The 18,432-nt window shown below is 47.3% G+C and overlaps 1 protein-coding gene across 4 annotated transcripts in view; it reads left to right on the forward strand.

Annotated features, from left to right (window-relative positions):
* AP1G2 (adaptor related protein complex 1 subunit gamma 2) overlaps positions 1-18,432 on the forward strand; it is a 130,068-nt gene that overhangs the window by 85,675 nt on the left and 25,961 nt on the right. For all 4 annotated transcript variants that reach the window (XM_086923703.1, XM_086923705.1, XM_086923704.1 and 1 more), the window contains exons 13-17: positions 6,659-6,713; positions 10,656-10,778; positions 12,138-12,227; positions 15,213-15,340; positions 15,895-15,999. In XM_086923703.1, coding sequence (XP_086779829.1) covers positions 6,659-6,713; positions 10,656-10,778; positions 12,138-12,227; positions 15,213-15,340; positions 15,895-15,999 — 501 coding nt within the window. The remainder of the gene's footprint in view (positions 1-6,658; positions 6,714-10,655; positions 10,779-12,137; positions 12,228-15,212; positions 15,341-15,894; positions 16,000-18,432) is intronic.

Raw genomic sequence — 18,432 nt, forward strand, 5'->3', positions numbered from 1 at the left:
CTTCGTGGAGGTTGGATTTGGCGGTGAGGGGGTCCTTGCTGAGGGAGAGGATCAGTTGAGTGTTGTCGGCGTAGGAGATTATGTTGAGGTCGTGCTGTCGGGCGACTTGTGCAAGCAGGGCCATGTAGATGTTGAACAGTGTCGGGCTGAGGGATGATCCCTGGGGTACGCCGCAGATGATCTTGGAGGCTTCGGATCGGAATGGGGGGAGGCGGACGCTCTGGGTTCCGCCGAAGAGGAAGGAGGTGGTCCATTCCAGGCCTTGTCTCGGATCCCTGCGTCGTGGAGGCGTGTGCGTAGTGTGCGGTGGCAGACGGTGTCGAAGGCGGCGGAGAGGTCCAGTAGGATGTGGGCCGCGGTCTCACCATTGTCTGATGTCGTCGGTGGCGGCGATGAGGGCAGTGTCGTGCTGTGGTTGCTGCGGAACCCTGACTGGGATGGGTCCAGGATGCTGTTTTCTTCGAGGTATCAGGTTAGCTGTCTGTTGACGATCTTCTCGATGACCTTGGCTGGGAACAGAAGCAGGGAGATGGGCCGGAAGTTTTTGAGGTCTCTTGAGTCCGCCTTGGGTTTTTTGAGTAGGGCGTTGATCTCGGTGTGTTTCCAGTTCTCTGGGAAGGTTGCGGTCTCGAAGGAGAGATTGATGGCGTTGCGCAGGTGGGGCGCAATGGAGCTGCTGGCTTTGTTGAAGATGTAGTGTGGGAGTGGGTCTGACTGGGAGTCGGAGTGGATTGTGCTCATGGTCTTGATGGTGCCATCTATGTTCATGTTGGCCCAGGCTGGCAGGGGTTCGTGGTCGATAGTGTGAGGAGGGTCTGTTGTGTTGCTGTCTGTTGGGGCTGTCTGGGCGTTGAAGCTGTTGTGGATGTCAGCGATCTTGTGGTGGAGGAAGTAGGTGAGGGAGTCGCACAGGGCTTGCGACGGCAGGATGGCATTGGTGTTGGAGCTGTGTTTGGAGAGTTCCTTTACGATGTTGAAGAGCTCTTTGCTGTTGTGTGCGTTGTTGTCGAGGCGGTCTTTGATGAGGTGATGGTGTTTGCGGATGGCGTCTTTTTTGGGCTGCGAGGCTGTCCGGTGTCTTTTCATTGTGCTGTTTCTTCTCTGGTTTCTTGCAGGTTCGCTTTGAGGCTAGCTCTCTTGCTGGTGTCTCTGTGGGTGGGTTTCTTCAGCGGGCGAGGGTGTTGGCGCAGCCGTTGATCCTGCGTCTGAGGATGTAGGCGGCGTCTTCAATGTTGGAGGTGTCGGTGGGTGGGCTGAGAGCGAGGTTTGAGTGTAGTTGCTCTTCGGTGACTTTGCTCCAGCAGCGACGAGGGATCTGTTGGGTGCGGTGGTGTGTGGTGGGTTTCTGGAAGGTCAAGTGGATGCAGCGGTGGCCGGTCCAGAGGAGCTCGGTGGTGTGGCTGAAGGAGACATGGGAGCTTGAGGAGAAGATGGATTCGAGCGTGTGAGTGTGTGTGGGGGTGTAGATAATTGTGTTGCAGCCTAACTGCATGGGAGCTGGGTTTCTCAAGCTATTGGTGGGCCAAGCTCCCACTCGCAGGAGCAGGTCCAGAGAAGTGGGATGATGAGCATGCCCCCACCTCCCCTCGAATGCCCTGACTGGAGACTGATGAGACTTTGAAGAGGTGCCTGTAGTAGCACATACCCTCCTAGAATCCAAGGCCATGGATAAGCCACTTATTTATGATTTTTGTTTCGTGTCAGCCAATTATTGCTGCTCTCCTTTGAACTTGGAGCGCAGGAAACACGCCTTAAACAAGCATTGGCAATCCCTGTCCATCTCACTTACTTTTACATAAGTGACCAATTCAATTTGCATAGCCAATGCTTGTTTAAAGTAGTCTCCATGTCTGCCAAGATCAATATTGTGTGTGTTGTACAATTTCTGCTGGATTTTTATTAGTGACCGCTAGGTGGCACCAAAAGCAAACCGGTGTTTAAATATGTCTCTGTTTGTAATGCTGCGTTCGGAGCAGGTAAATTGACGAATCTACCAAATGTGAAACCAACAAAAGCTTGCAGGTGGGGCAAACACAGAAAGGAAGGCTTTAGGTAACAGTGTAGGAAAAACAGTCATGTGGGCGGAATAAACAGTCAGAGATGTGTGTAACTTATCGCCCCGTGGCACGTTACACGACCTCCCAGGCCAAAAGGAGACACGCAGCCCGCACACACAAACAGCCATCTCACAGAGTCCCACACATGCACGGGAAGCATACAGACTCTCCCAAGGCTTTAAGTGGGCCGGGTCTCACCGGGCCTGAGCACTGGCAGTTTTTTTAAAGGGGGCCTCGAAACGGGTCTCTATCGGGCTCTGTTTTGTGCCCTTGCACAGGCGGTACATTTTTCTGGACTGCAGTGACCTCAGGCACATCGGTGTGCGCTGCTCACACTGCTTGCTCCTCATTAGTGGAGAAGTTACAGCATGACGTCATGCCAGGTGAGCTTTGTAGGGGAATGGAATCCTTTAAAGAGAGTCATTTTCTCTCCGGATTTCCCTTCTCTTTTTGAAACCCAGGAGCATCAACATTGTCGTGGTGTCACCGGGGCTTTAAGTGGGAGTGTTGTCAATATTATATACAAGCCATAGTTCCTGCTTATTTATCTTAAGCAACTAACAACCATTGACTAAGCCAATATTCCTGACTTGTTGTAGGTATGATGTTACTTGTTGTATAGGGTGACCAGACGTCCCGGATTTGCCGGGACAATCCCAGGTTTTCACCAGCTGTCCCTGCAGACTTCTGCAATTTTGTCTCATGTCCCGGTTTTTAGGTCTCGCCTATTACATCCCAAAGGGATGATAGGCGAGATTTATAGTAAGCAGACCTAAAAATTTTACCCACTGCGGATCGCATACAGTTCATGTAGGCAGACACGTGCATATCATCGCCAGCCACATCACAAATCACTCACCACCATTTGTCTGTGCCTCGGCATCAAGACTTCAAAGGCTGCCGCTCCCCTGCCCCCGCATCAGACTTGTTTTTATGCCGCCTGGGTCTTTGACGCATATGCTGAGCTTATCCCTGACCCACATGACCTTCAGAAACTGCCTCATTCCTCGGTCTATTATCGCTTCATTCTGGGGTTCATGTGCTGCTTTCCGTGTTTGCCTCAGCTGGATGTTGCACACCCACTAGAGTCATTCCGGTCAGGCAGTCACTGCAGTGAACTCTTTGAGTTCTCTGCTTGGGACAGAGGGCCTTCCTCCGTTGTTCCCATCAGACAGAGTTGCTCCACTCCACCTCCTTCAAGAGGCTACCACTGTAGGGCCAGTGAGACTGTGCACTTTTAGGGCCACATTTATCCTCAGAATGCCCAGAACTCCAAACCTCACATTCAATCCAGGAGGTAATTTTTAAGCCCTCTATATTCTATGGGTGTGTGCAATCCAACGCAAGTAGCATTATAGTGTGCACAGTTTAGCATTGACTTCTCAAACAGTGCATGTTAGCCAGGCGCGTGCACATCGCCAGCCACATCGCACACCACCATTTGTCTGAGCCTCGGCATCAGACTTCAAAGGAATCCGCTCTCCCCCTCCACCCAGCCCCACACACCTCCATACCGTCGCCACTGAACTTGTGCTTTCACTCGCTCCCTTTCTCCTCCCACCCAGCCTGTCTCTGTCTTGCTGCCCCCGCCCACACCTCTCCCCACCGTCACCGCTGGTCTTTCACCTTCTTCTGTCCTTTATTTCCATTAAAAGACTGCAGTCTGTCCCTCCCCATCTCCACTTCATTCATCACTCACTTTCCTCCCTTTTTCTACACTCTCCCGTCCTTCCTTGTGTAGTGATCTTCATTTTCTTCCATGTTACTGTTAAATCCTATCCCTCTTTCTCCTCTTTGTTTCCCCCCTCCCTGTCCTCCCTTGGTTGTGTCCAAAGAACCTCATGAAGTTTCTAATTGTCTGTTTGTTGGTTCCCCAAGGGCATTGCATGATGAGGCGCCAGCCTTATTATTTCTCAAATTTTCACACTAATAAATCTTGATTAATTACTTGGCCTTGTACCCTTTCACGTAACAGGCTAACTTTGGTGACAAGGACAAGATACATTTCTCTTCCCCCCCCCCCTTGAATACTGCCATCTTCACACAGAGTATTGTCCCCTCTGTGGCCATACATACCCTTTTTTTTATGCCGCCTGGGTCTTTGACGCATATGCTGAACTTATCCCTGACCCACGTGACCTTCAGGAACTGCCTCATTCCTCGGTCTATTATCTCTTCATTCTGGTTCATGTGCCGCTTTCCGCGTTTGCCTCAGCTGGATGTTGCACACCCACTAGAGTCATTCCGGTCAGGCAGTCACTGCAGTGAACTCTTTGTGTTCTCTGCTTGGGACAGAGGGCCTTCCTCCGTTGTTCCCATCAGACAGAGTTGCTCCACTCCACCCCCTTCAAGAGGCTACCACTGCAAGGCCAGTGAGACTGCACACTTTTAGGGGCACATTTATCCTCAGAATGCCCGGATCTCCAAACCTCACATTCAATCCAGGAGGTAATTTCTAAGCCCGCTATGTTCTATGGGTGTGTGCTATCCAACACAAGCAGCATCATAGTGTGCACAGTTTAGCATTGACTTCTCAAACGGTGGGATTTTAATACATATTACAAGTTCTTTTCACTGAATTATTTATTTAAAATATTTACTGTTGCCACATGTACTTTGCTGCTTTCGAAGTGCCATCAAATTCAGTTCATAGCTCGCAGCCTACAGTTGCATTGTTAACTCTTCCTGCATCTCTTATGTTCTTATCAGGTTTGAATCCTTGCTGTAATCAATTATCTGAAAGTCTGTCTCAGCTGTGCGCCTGCCAATACTTGTGCCAGCCCTTGCGCCCTGTCAGAGGGCCCCCCCCAAATTGACTCACCCCACCCCGCCATCTGCCCTAGACAGGAGGAGTCTGCATATGACTGACTCTACCCCAGAGTACTTGCTTTTCAGTGACACTGACCTTTCAGGAATGCTCCCAGCCTACCAGTCATCACAGTTTGCCTCCAGGCCTCAGTTCTGATACATATGTGTGAGAATTCATACTCAGTGCCACATAATTACATGCCACATAATTACACTGGACTCAATGCAACATACTCTCCAAATACCACTCCGTGCCACATAATTACACGCCACATAATTACACTATCTAGCTCTCTATCGCCCTCACTCACTCTATCTATCGCCATCACTCTATCCATCTAACTATTGATCGCCCTCACTCTATCTATCCCCGTCCCTCTATCTATCTATCGCCCTCACTCCTATCTATCTATCCCCGTCCCTCTATCTATCTATCGCACTCACTCTATCTATCGCACTCACTCTATCTATCGCATCACCACATCATCACTCAGCACCACCACAGCATCACTCAGGGGCACCACAACATCACTATGCGCTACCACAGCATCACTGAACGCCACAGCATCACTCAGCACCACCACAGCATCAATCTGTGCAACCATTCAACAACAACTGGTTCAAATATGTTCTATCAATGTTTCAACCTTTATTACAAATGTCACAAAAGTATGTTAATATTTCACTTCTGTTCTTGGATTTTCGACACAATAAAATACACTGAACATAATCTTCACAAAAGTTATTTACAAAAGTTTAAGCTATTGCCATTATACATTACAATAACTTTTATTTAAGTATTAATTATTAAAAAAAATTAAAAGCCATTGTTATTTGTAATATCAATACATCTAAGTCATGTAAATACAACACATTGCATTACAAATACTATAGGTGTCACATTTGCGAAAGTTATAACTATTGGCATTGTAAATAACAGCTATTAATTTCGCTATTTTCAAAACCAACACATAAATAAAAAAAAATCATTTACAATACAATAGCTCAAACTTTCCTAATGCGAGACCTAATGCCTTGCAAATGCTTGTTAGAGGTTGACTGAAAACAGTGAGGGGCACTTCTTTGGGTGTTCTAAAGCTTTTCTAGTTACCAACTGTTCTAAGTAAGCAAGTTAATTAATAGGTATGATTTTGATTGTAGAAATTACATTGTATTTACATTCTTAATGCAGCTTCTTCTTTTATTCTATATTGATGGCAGCTGTCATTCTGTGGATGAAAAAATGTAGTCCTTCTGTTTTCCCCAAAAGTCCCTGTTTTTGGTTCTCCAGATCTGGTCACCCTATTGTAGCCTATAACTGGATGCAATAACAGAAACCGCAAAATACAAGTCGGGGGGCACACTATCGTAAGCACAGATTTTTAGTTTGTGTTTTTAAGCCACGCATGTAATGGCATTGGTCAACGCACCGTTGAGAGACCCCCCAGTTTTTTCATCCCACTTAAAGCCCTGGACTCCACACTACAGCTATATCCAGGGAGGCCTCAGAATTCCGTACTGTCGCGTGTCCCAATTGCGCATGCGCAGCGGGCCTCATGGTAGCCTAACGAAGCTGGCACACCCCTCGAGGACCTCTTCTCTCTTGGTGATTTCTCAAACTCGAGTTTTCTCAAGTCAGTGAAACACCCGGAGCACCTTTGAGGGGCTCTCCGGAGGGTAATTCTGGACGACGCTGGACGTGGAGGAGTTTTAAGCTGGTTTTGGCTGAGTGTTTGAACTGCTGTAACTCCGTCTCTCCCATTTTCTCTCCTCGCTGACGCCTCCTGCCTCAGGTTCGCACCCTCCAAGCGCTGGCACATAGACACCATCATGCAGGTGCTGACCACGGTAAGTGCCGCCTGCTCCCCCCCCCCCCCCTCATATACCGTTCTGGGTGTTTGCAGTGACCCGTTCCTTTTCATGTGTGTGGAAACTGTCCGTCTTCGTGTTGTGTGCTGTGTGCACTCCCTCAGGAGTCTTTCATTTGAATCAGTTGAATGTTGTCTCTGTAGCATGCAGCCGCAGCTTGTGTGCACGGGGATCTCACCCCCTCACAGGAAGGCCTTACATTAGTGGTTGTCAGGCTGTTTCTCCGGGCCCTGGGGGTGGCTAGCGCTGGGCAAGGGCAGAGATTTAGCCGGGGGCTTGTATGCGCTATGGTTGCACTCCAGTGGTAGCTAAAGGGGAACATTAAATCCTCACACTTCAGGTACACTAGCACAATTGGTGACACTCTGGAAATACCAGAGTCCAGCCAGAGAGGGAGGTAGGTAGGTAGGTAGGTAGGTAGGTGTGTGTGTGTATATATATATATATATGATGTGACCAAGAGCCCGTGAGCTCGAAACGCGTCGTTTGTTTATGCCCTAAATAAACAACTTTTCCGGTACCTGGTGGTGTGGCTCGTCATCCTTTTCCTGATCGAGAGGAGTCCGTATATATATATATATATATATATATATATATATATATATATATATATATATATATATATATATATATATATATATATATTTTCTTCTTCTCAAAGAAGCATATATTTGATAGAGAGGTACATGAGCAGGGAACACAGCAGTGCACGTCAGAAGTGTTCATCCCTTGCAGCTGCAGAGCTGTGACCCAGACAGCTTGTACATGCTGTGCTTTTACACACTGCAACTAAGTGCTTTAAGTGGGGTGGGTGGGGGTCTCTAAAAGGGGCGGGGCCAAAGAAGTTTCATTAGATATCCTTTCCAAGCGACGCAATGTACGTAATTAAGGAAGTGGCTTAAAACGTGTAAATTAACATCCTGGGATTCTCTTTTAATCCAACCTTACCAGTATGTAGGGGCTTCTCCGTGACTTTTCTGTTATTACATTCAGAGTTATCACACAATTCAATTCAATATATTTATTAAGATTTGGATCTCCAATGAGGCTCGCATAAAGTATGCACTCAATTATAGCATAATAAGTGTGTTAAAATACAAACTCAGATCATTTCCACAGTAGAAAGAATATATTTCAAAGACAGAAATGTATTAACAATAAAGTAGAGTCACTTCAATTCATTAAAAGTGCATTACGTAACAGTAATTCTAACTATGTAGCAGCAGTAGTTTATGTGCAAGTTAGTCCATCAACAGGAAAGCAAGGTCCTTCATATCCAGTACTAAGTTCTCCCTTTAAGCAACACAGAAAAATGTCCACAAGCAAATTAGTGCAAGCAATGGTACGGCATAGCTGGATATAGGGTATGAATATTCAAATAATATAACAGAAAAAAATTACAATAACATAGTTAAATTCCTTACCGTACAGGTAAATCGAATAAATGCATATGCAGTTTGTAAATCACACAATGATAGATATTCTCTAAAAACAAGATAGCCGTCGTTAGAAGTATCAGTTAAATAGGTAACAATAGTCCTTTTCTTGCGAATGAAACAGTGAATTAAACATTACTAAAGATTGTGCTGGGCTAATGTTTTTGAAGTGTCTCAGTCTGTCTAGTCTTTTTCCTTTCACAACACTCTCCTCTACAGTGTCTCACTCTGATAGACTCCCTTTCTTTTTCTCTCGGCTTCTTTCTAAAACCCACCATCTACATATCTCATATCTCCTTCGCCTCTGTCACTGTCTTACTCTTATCTCTGTTCTTCTTTCTGCATATACTTTCTTGCATCGCCTCCTCCCCAATGTGCTCATGCTCTCTCACTCTCTTTCTCCCTCATAATTACACGCACTCTCACTCTCTCTTCCCCCCTTCCCTTCCGTAAATGCAGCATTGTTAGGTCTGGATTTTGACAGTTTTTCAAGCTGACCTATTGCTGACAGCATATATAGAGTGAACTTTTGATCTCCCTTTTAACCATTGTTTTTTTTTACAAGTGTCTTTCAGCCATTGGCTGGAGACTTTGTCAATCATGGTTTGGCTCAGCCCGGTAGAGTTTTCTTCTCTCACCTAATGCGGTTCATCAAAACTTGCACTTTACAGCTATAGCCCTCTATGTCCGCTCCTGCTGCCTCCCTCCTGAATATCTTCCCCTAATGTGCTAACTTTAATCCCAGAGCTACTGACTTTGCCAGTGGTCTTTTTTAATTAGGAGCTGTCCATATGTCAACAGCTGTGCATTCCTTCACACACTTTCATATAAACTGGCAATTACAGCTGACACATACATGACCCTCATTCTATCCGCTCTGCAGAGAGGCCAAGCAATGGATGAATATGTTGTCTGTGCACTTTTATGACCCACGACAGGCACTATAAGAAACTTGCAGTGCCTTTAGCCTGAGCTCCAGAGCTCTCATGTGTCCTTGTAAGCATCTACCCATTACCTGAACTCACCTAGACACCTATAGGTGACTCATAAGCACAATACAAAAGGCATATATGTTGTATTAAAAATAACTACAGAAAAGCAACATCTCGTATACAGAAATATTTTTAGGGAATGCAAATGAAGTAAAACATTAGAAAGGCAAGCAGAGACTGCATTATTGACATGGATTATCTTAAGGGCTTTTACAGTCACTGTTGAGCAATCGATCAGTGTTTTTGCTAGTAAAGTTAAAGACTTGCATGTAGGGCCTGGTAGGGACCCGCTTCAAAGTCAGGTTTTAATTACTTGCAGCCTGGCAGGATCTGCCACACTTAAACCCCCGGCTACTACTGCCTGTGGGTAGTATGGAGCAATGAAACTCAGCAGGGTCAAAGTCAGGAGCACTTGCATCTTCAGGAACTGCTGCTGTGTATACGAAGTCAATGGGGAAATGCAATGTGACTGCAAGTGTCTGCCTCAAGACAACAGTCTTTTCGTGTCTGCTAGGAATTCCCACTCCGCTTAGTTGGGTGCTGTGAGTTGGGTGTCTGCAAAATGTCCAATCAAGTCCACTAAGAATGGATTATATTACAACTCGAAATTTGTCTCAGCTCGCCAAACCATCCGGAATCTTCATTGGCTTCCGATTGAGCAGAGAGTTAAGTTTAAAGCCCTCTGCTTAACTTTTAAAATTCTTAAACTAGCCTCTCCCCCGATCCTTTCACAGACTATTCTACACTATGTTCCTGCTAGAGCTCTTCGCTCTGCTGGATTGAACCTCGCCATAGTGCCCCGCTTTAAACGGGCTAGAATGGGTGGTCGCTCGTTCTCAGTGCTGGCGGCTGCCCTTTGGAACTCTCTTCCAGCTCCACTCCGTTCAATCCCTGATCTGTTTCTTTTTAGGAAGACCTTGAAGACCTTCCTCTTCTCCACAGTCTAGTCTGTTTTTCTGTTCTTGCCTTCTCATTCGTGTTGTGTTATTCAGATCTCCAAGCGCCGGGACGCCTCTTAGCTGCGGCATCCGTGCGCTATATAAAAAATTAATAACATAACATAACATAACAACTAACTGGAATGTGACCCTCGCTTGGAGCTGAGGTATGCAAAAGATGGTTTCCAATGTATGTTGTGTGCATGCTTGCGGGCGGGAGCGTGGTTTGCGGGGGTTGGGGGGGGGGTATGTATGCATGCGCGTGAGTGAATGAATGAATGAGTACATGCTTATATAGCGCATGGCTACCCGGAGGCATCCCAGCGCTTTAGACCAAGGACAGGCGATCACCACTCTACGAAACAGATAGGTCTTCAACCGTTTCCTGAAGGCAAGATGGTTGGATGCGCGTGTGAGTGAAAGTAAAGTTTAAATGGCGTGTGATGTCCCTTCCGTTGTCCCTGGCCTTTGGTGAATTCATGGTTTAGTAGAAGACGGTGTTTGTGGTCTGTCTCTACAGCCTGGCTGTGCTGAGTGTTCTTCTTTGCTTCTCAGGCCGGTGGGTATGTGCGAGACGACGCAGTATCCAACTTGATCCACTTGATCAGCTGCGCCAGCGAACTCCACGGGTACACGGTGCTGAAGCTCTACGCGGCCATCCAGGACGACATTTCACAGGTGAGTTCACGGGCCTGAAAGATACGCTCCAAGATTCGCAGAACCCTTTTCATGCCAGCAGATGGCGCCCCTGTTCCATGTTTCACGCACGTGCGGCCGCCCAGAACATGTTTGGAACCTTAGATATGGTGGGGAAAGGATGGAAAACAAGTTGGGGACGGAGGTCAATAGACACGTAGAATGTCGGCACACGCAGCCCCCGTAGCTGCAGACAGCACTGCAGACGTGGGCTCAGTATCTCGACACCATGCTGGGGACATAGAAGTCACCGTGTGACCTTCTCCAACAGCGATCGACAAAACTAAACACTATTACAGAGCTGGCGCCCAGAACAGAACACCATAAAATAAAGGGTGGCACCCAGGGTGAGACACAACATTCCAAGTGTGGTCTCCAGAGGTGTCCACAATACACGTGGCACACCCAGCACTCCGCACACTACTCGAGATGTGGCCCCCGGAAAGAGCTACAGCTTAACTGCGGACGCCTCCTGTGTCCAGTGGTAACACCGCTCCCCTTGAAGCATCCCGTTCCTCCCAGTGCTGTCTTATCACAACTCAACATATTGTTTCTTACGTTTGAGCCCCTGAACTACCATGATCCAAGACACATTTCCTGTTCTGTGACCTTTGATGTTCTCTAACATAAGAACTTGGCATCACTCTCCCGTGACCTTAGAGGTCATCTGTTATGACCCTGCTCCTGTTTAGTGACCTTTGAAGTCCTCTATTAGGATGACCAAAGAGATCTTGCTCATCTGTAAAATAATGCGACCCCCTTTCCCTCTGAGTGACCATTGAGGTTATCTCTTTTAATAACTTTGAGGCCACTCAATGAGGCCAGCCAATACCCTCTTGGTACCGGGTGGCTTTTGAGTCCTCACACATGGCCACCATCGTCTGCCGTCTAAACCCACTACATCAGCCAGGATGTTGTCCTAAAATTGTGACCACCCCCCTGCAGACACCCGAGTCCAGTGCTGCGAGACCGTGGGGCAAAATGCGCACACTACTTGAGTGAGGGATGGAAGCAGCGTGGTCTCCACACAGCATAGCTGATGCACTGGCGCCAGCGCCCAGGGGTGAGAGGGGCACACTTCACCACAATTCCTAACTATTCACTGCCAAGCCAGGGGGTCCGGCCCGATGCATTGGGGACCCTTTGGGGACCACTGGGTCAGCAGGGTCCAAGGAACCAAGGAACCAGTCTTGGCCCCGCCAGTCCACGCTTGACTTTGTCAATCCATGTAGTTCTTTGTAAATCATGTCCGTTGCAGGAGTGCTGGTTAATGTTGGTAAGCGTGCAAAGTGAGAACTGACCCCCACAAGTTACTAACTGTCTTACACTGTTTCTACTCAGCAACCGCTGGTTCAGGTGGCGTCCTGGTGCATCGGGGAGTATGGAGACCAGCTTCTGCAGGGCACCTGTGAGGAGGCCGAGCCTGTCGAGGTAAGCACCTTGCAGTTTTTTTTACATTCTAAGGGCTGTGCAAAGGAAGGCAGGCAGTGTGCAGGTGTGTGCTTGTGAGCCCAGAGACCGGGGGGGCTCATGAAGGGGTGCAAGGGCCCTCCATTGCTGGTCCACGTTGATTGAGACTGTAGGGGTCCAACATGAGAGTGCGCATGGAGACTAGCTCACGTCTTTAGATGTATGTTGTGAGGTTCTCCTCCTGCAGACCCTCAAGGTGCTCAAAGCTCCCGCTGTAAGTGGGTCCAGGAAATGTGGAGGAACAGGGCCTTCTTACCAGGAAGGAAGAATGAGTCACTAGTGCTGGGACTTGGGCTGGGCTGGGTTGAGTGACGGTGCGGTTGTGATTGGAAGTTTGTACAGGGTTTGGGTTGGGTTGAGTGACGGTGCAGTTGGAAGTTTGCACAGGGTTTGGGTTGGGTTGAGTGACGGTGCAGTTGGAAGTTTGCACAGGGTTTGGGTTGGGTTGAGTGACGGTGCAGTTGGAAGTTTGCACAGGGTTTGGGTTGGGTTGAGTGACAGTGCAGTTGTGATTGGAAGTTTGCACCGGGTTTGGGCTGGGTTGAGTGACGGTGCAGTTGTGATTGGATGTTTGTACCGTGTTTGGGCTGGGTAGAGTGACGGTGCAGTTGTGATTGGAAGTTTGCACAGGGTTTGGGTTGGGTTGAGTGACGGTGCAGTTGTGATTGGAAGTTTGCACAGGGTTTGGGTTGGGTTGAGTGACGGTACAGTTGTGATTGGAAGTTTGTACAGGGTTTGGGTTGGGTTGAGTGACGGTGCAGTTGGAAGTTTGCAGAGGGTTTGGGTTGGGTTGAGTGACGGTGCAGTTGTGATTGGAAGTGTGCACCGGGTTTGGGTTGGGTTGAGTGACGGTGCAGTTGTGATTGGAAGTTTGTACAGGGTTTGGGTTGGGTTGAGTGACGGTGCAGTTGGAAGTTTGCACAGGCTTTGGGTTGGGTTGAGTGACGGTGCAGTTGTGATTGGAAGTTTGCACAGGGTTTGGGTTGGGTTGAGTGACGGTGCAGTTGTGATTGGAAGTTTGCACAGGGTTTGGGTTGGGTTGAGTGATGGTGCAGTTGTGATAGGAAGTTTGCACAGGGTTTGAGTTGGGTTGAGGGACGGTGCAGTTGTGATTGGAAGTTTGTACAGGGTTTGGGTTGGGTTGAGTGACGGTGCAGTTAGAAGTTTGCACAGGGTTTGGGTTGGGTTGAGTGACGGTGCAGTTGTGATTGGATGTTTGTACCGTGTTTGGGCTGGGTAGAGTGACGGTGCAGTTGGAAGTTTGCACAGGGTTTGAGTTGAGTGACGGTGCAGTTGTGATTGGAAGTTTGCACCGGGTTTGGGTTGAGTGACGGTGCAGTTGGAAGTTTGTACAGGGTTTGGGTTGGGTTGAGTGACGGTGCAGTTGGAAGTTTGTACAGGGTTTGGGTTGGGTTGAGTGACGGTGCAGTTGTGATTGGAAGTTTGCACGGATTTGGGCTGAGTTTAGTGACGGTGCAGTTGTGATTGGATGTTTGCACCGGGTTTGGGCTGGGTTGAGTGACGGTGCAGTTGTGATTGGATGTTTGCACCGGGTTTGGGCTGAATTGAGTGACGGTGCAGTTGTATGATTGGATGCTTACACAGGGTTTGGGCTGGGTTGAGGGACGGTGCAGTTGTGATTGGATGTTTGCACCGGGTTTGGGCTGAATTGAGCGACGGTGCAGTTGTGATTGGAAGTTTGAACAGGGTCTGGGTTGAGTTGAGTGACGGTGCACTTGTGTTAGGAAGTTTGCACGGGTTTGGGTTGGGTTGAGGGACGGTGCAGTTGTGATTGGATGTTTGCACCAGGGTTGGTATGGGTTGAGTGACGTGACGGTGCAGTTGTGATCGGATGTTTGCACCAGGGTTGGGATGGGTTGAGTGACGGCGCAGTTGTATGATTGGATGTTTGCACCGGGTTTGGGTTGGGTTGAGTGACGGTGCAGTTGTATGATTGGATGTTTGCACCGGGGTTGGGCTGAGTTGAGTGACGGTGCAGTTGTATGATTGGATGTTTGCACCGGGTTTGGGCTGAGTTGAGTGACGGTGCAGTTGTATGATTGGATGTTTGCACGGGGTTTGGGTTAGGTTGAGTGACGGTGCAGATGTATTTTTAGATGTTTGCATGTAGGAAATGCCTGAGAAAGTAATAAGTGGGGCTGTTCAGTGTTTCAATTCTCCTCACCAAGCCACCTTCATTGGGTTTGAACTTCACTGATTTTCCCATGTGACACTATATCACCTGGACACGCAGCTTCCAGTCCAGCACCTATATTTACCTTCTTTTTATATTGTGGGACTTGTCGTATTGGCCCAGTTCAAGTTGAACCTGTTCCCTGTGTACAATAGAGAGTTCTATTTAGAGGGCAAATCCCAAACTGAAGGTATTCACCCTCAACCAGCATCTCCTCCCCTTGATAACCTACATTCTGGGCTCAAAACGAGGAAGTGACCATCTGAACTGAGCATCTGTAGAGTGCCATTTGTGAACGGTTCTTGGCTCAGTGGATTTCCTCTTTTACATCGTCATATGTCCAGCGCTCACAAGGGAGGGCTGTGGGAGGGTGATGTAGTTTAAAGCTTCCCATGCTGCAGCCTGATCCCTGTGATGTGCATGTGTAGTCCTCCATCTTTTAATGCCAGAACAGGAAAGGGACTCCCTAGCATTCAGAAATCCCATTGGTGACATGCAGAACAAGCCCCATAGACGGTTGATCGTATAGGGCCTGATTTCTACAACACTGCTTATTCCATGGCAGGCAGACATCACAGAGACTGTTCACAGATGCAGCCACCTGAGCCCGGTGCAAGAAAAAGCAGTGGGAGGCGATTGAGTTGAGTGCGCTTTGTGTTGGGGAGGCGATTGAGTTGAGTGCGCTTTGTGTTGGAGAGCAAAAGCTTTATTTCTCAGTGATGACTGACTACTTGTCCCGCTCTTTATCCCAGGTGTCAGAAGATGATGTCCTGGACCTTTTGGAGAGAGTGCTTCAGTCGCACATGTCGCTGCCCGCAACAAGGGCATACGCACTTACAGCCATCATGAAGCTGAGCACGCGCCTCCGAGAGAACGTGGAGTAAGTCTCCCTTTAGGGTTTTTTCCCTTCTGAATGCTCAGTGCCTTTTCTTGCAATCTCTTGGTTTTTTTCTCTCTTCTCCATATGCATTATCTGTGCTGTAGTGCTCTTTAGGTCTTGTTTAATAAAACAGTAATAATTAAAATAATGCATGCATGCAGGTGCTTTTGGTTCTTCATCAATTGATCTGTTCAAGTGTCATTCACATTATGCTCCTGCCTACCACAGCATATAGCACGGTGCAATGGATAAGCCCACTTCATCCATTGAGTATCTTGCGCTATGAGTGACATCCTTTTGCCACGTCATATGTTCACAGCTGATTAAAAAGGAGTGTACCTCAGTGCTAAGGCTGGTTAGCCTGGGCTGTGGAGACACTCCTCATTATATTTTTAAATGTTTGCCAAATTGATGTGTTAGCCAAATAAAGCTGCAAAAACATTGCACGCTTGCTAGAGCCGGACTGAATGTTGTTGCCAATGCTCGTTTCTAACTGTGCATGCCCCTCACGCCCAGATAAAGTAGTAATGTATTTCATGTGGTCACCCTTTCAGCCGGATCCGGCAGGTGGTGTCTATCTATGGTAGCTGCATTGACGTGGAACTTCAGCAGAGGGCTGTGGAATACAACGCCCTGTTCAAAAAATATGACCATATGAGGTATGGACTACTAGACTCGCCTAGGAAAGAGAAATTAGGGTGGCAGTGTTACCAGTGGGGGAAGAATGGGAGCATGTGCATTTGCTGGAGAAGTAGGAAAAACAGAGAGGCCTGGAGTAGTGAGGCAATAAGGCAGCGTTTCCCAGCTGTGGGTCAGCGTCCCACTGGTGGGTTCTGAACCTATTTTTAGTGGGTTGGGAACGTATGAGTAATACATAAAGATGCCTTTACATTCTGCGTTTATCTTGTTACATTTGTCGGTGCTTCAAAGACAGAGGTCAAAAGTCAGGCTATGTCTTCTGATAAAGTACTACTTGTTCTTTTAACACAGGGAATGGTGTCGACATTCTTTTTCTTTGACTGCAAAGTGAGAGGAGATTTAACAGTGAATTATGTGACAATCTTATGGAGTGCAGAAAGGTTGAAAGTTTTTGGATGTGTTTTTTTGCAATATATAACAAAATGTAAATACCTGTAAATGAACAGTATGGATTCAGCAGCTAGGAAAGCAAAAATGAAGCCAATTTTTTTTTTGGGGGGGGGAGGGGGTGTGCTGGAAACATGCATTTTAAATGGATCAAAACAAATTAAGACGCTTGGTGATGCACAGATGGTGCATATTCACAGAAACCCGATTTCCACACATCATTTGAGTGCTGAATAGTTTTATCTATAAAACGGTATGTCTGTGCAAAGTTAATGGCCATTTCAGTGGAAAATGTGCTGCCTGTAAATGATAATGCGCTGCCGCACACTGCTATGGTAACATTAAAAAATAGCCCCTCTCCACGCCTATAGAAGTTAAGTGGGTCGCAAAAGTTTGTTGTTCTAAAAAGTTGGTTGTGGTTCTAAAAAGTTTTTAGACCACTGCATTAAGGAATGATCTGGGGAATGTCAAAGTTTCATTAAAAGCACATATTGACAGGTTTACGCAGGCAGATGTCGTTCATTACAAGTTAGTCTGTGTTATTTATTGCTGTATGTTCGTTTGCCAACTAGATCGAGATGCAGAGAACTGTAGGTGCCGTTCCTAATAAGATAATTGCATTTTGATACATTATTGGCATTTTATATAGCAGTTGTGACCATTGTTATTAGGTCTTCGTGATGGATTGGTACCTTCAAATACAAGTAGAGATGGGGCTGATTTGCTCACATTCAAACCATAAACTGGATAAGCAAGAGTTCAGATTTTTACTTCATTCAAAATGAAAATCAGTTAGAAGAAGACAGGAGCATCGGAAATATAACAGTCTAACAGACGTGACTGGCTATACATCACTGTGCCCACTGTAGGCCTGCCAGGGAGAAGCTAGAGGTGGCCAAGTGACACTAAGGTGGGTTGAACTGACTTTTTCCGCTATCAATGTAAGTTTCTTAGGACAAGCCCTTCCACTCTATAGACATTGATGATTCCCCAGAAATTAACCTTGCATCTAATTACAGATTAAAGGGATATGCTGTCCCCGGGTGGATTACGGTACAAAAGGGGGTGGTGATGGACGGAGCATCTGAATCAATCAAACACTCACACCCAGTCAAAAGATCTGGGTTTAATCCATCACCGTTCTTTAGCCCACTCTGCAACCCCAGTTCAGACATGGCTATATGCAAATCAGTCTGACCCTGTGCCTCATGGGAACAGTCCAGCCCGAACTGCCAAGCCATGTCTTCCCTGGAAACAAGCTACCGAGGACCGGTTTCTGGCATTCCAGCCGTCTTCAGCCCGGCTTGCTTGAATCCAATGGCAAAGTGAGCAAGGGACTCATGTCTGAGCATACCCTGTCCCCGGGTGGATTGGCCCATTACCCTGATTTTAGCCACTTGACCATATAATTTGGTGCGTTGCCAGCATCGCTACAGAGAGGAAGGATCTCGCATAAAATGAAAGCTTATTCGGGTGGCTTTTCAGCTCAGCTAAAAAAACTAAGGTTTAGGAGGAACACTAAATAGGCTGATTGCTGTCTTTGGTGTAAAGTTACTCAGGAGTGTGGACAATCCCACCAATTGAATGGAGAGGTGCACTTTTAGTCTGCCAGGGATGAGGACAAACTCATTTCATTGGGTTTGATAAGACCAAGATCCTAATCTGGAGCAGATGTCAGCAGCGAGCACCCCATTGGGGAAAATGTTATGGTCCGCTTTCCCAACAGCAGAACAAGCCCATGGAGTTAGATGCAATTTTGTTACCTATGTTGGTTCCTGTTTTAAGGACTCTCTTGCGACGGCGCATGCGCTCTCGCTTTCGAGACATATTGTATACAACAAGGGGAATGCAACCGCCCTCTGCCCAACGTTTGTTGGCTTCATTGTCATACTTATTTGCTGCCTTCTAATTAGCCAGAGCATGCTGGCCTCACTTCCTCGTCTTTCAGCTATAGCATGGACCAATTACTGAATGTTTAGCTTGATTACTGTCATTTCGCTGACTGC

This window comes from Lissotriton vulgaris, chromosome 5 (genome assembly GCF_964263255.1).
Source record: "Lissotriton vulgaris chromosome 5, aLisVul1.2, whole genome shotgun sequence".
Classification (NCBI taxonomy): domain Eukaryota; kingdom Metazoa; phylum Chordata; class Amphibia; order Caudata; family Salamandridae; genus Lissotriton; species Lissotriton vulgaris.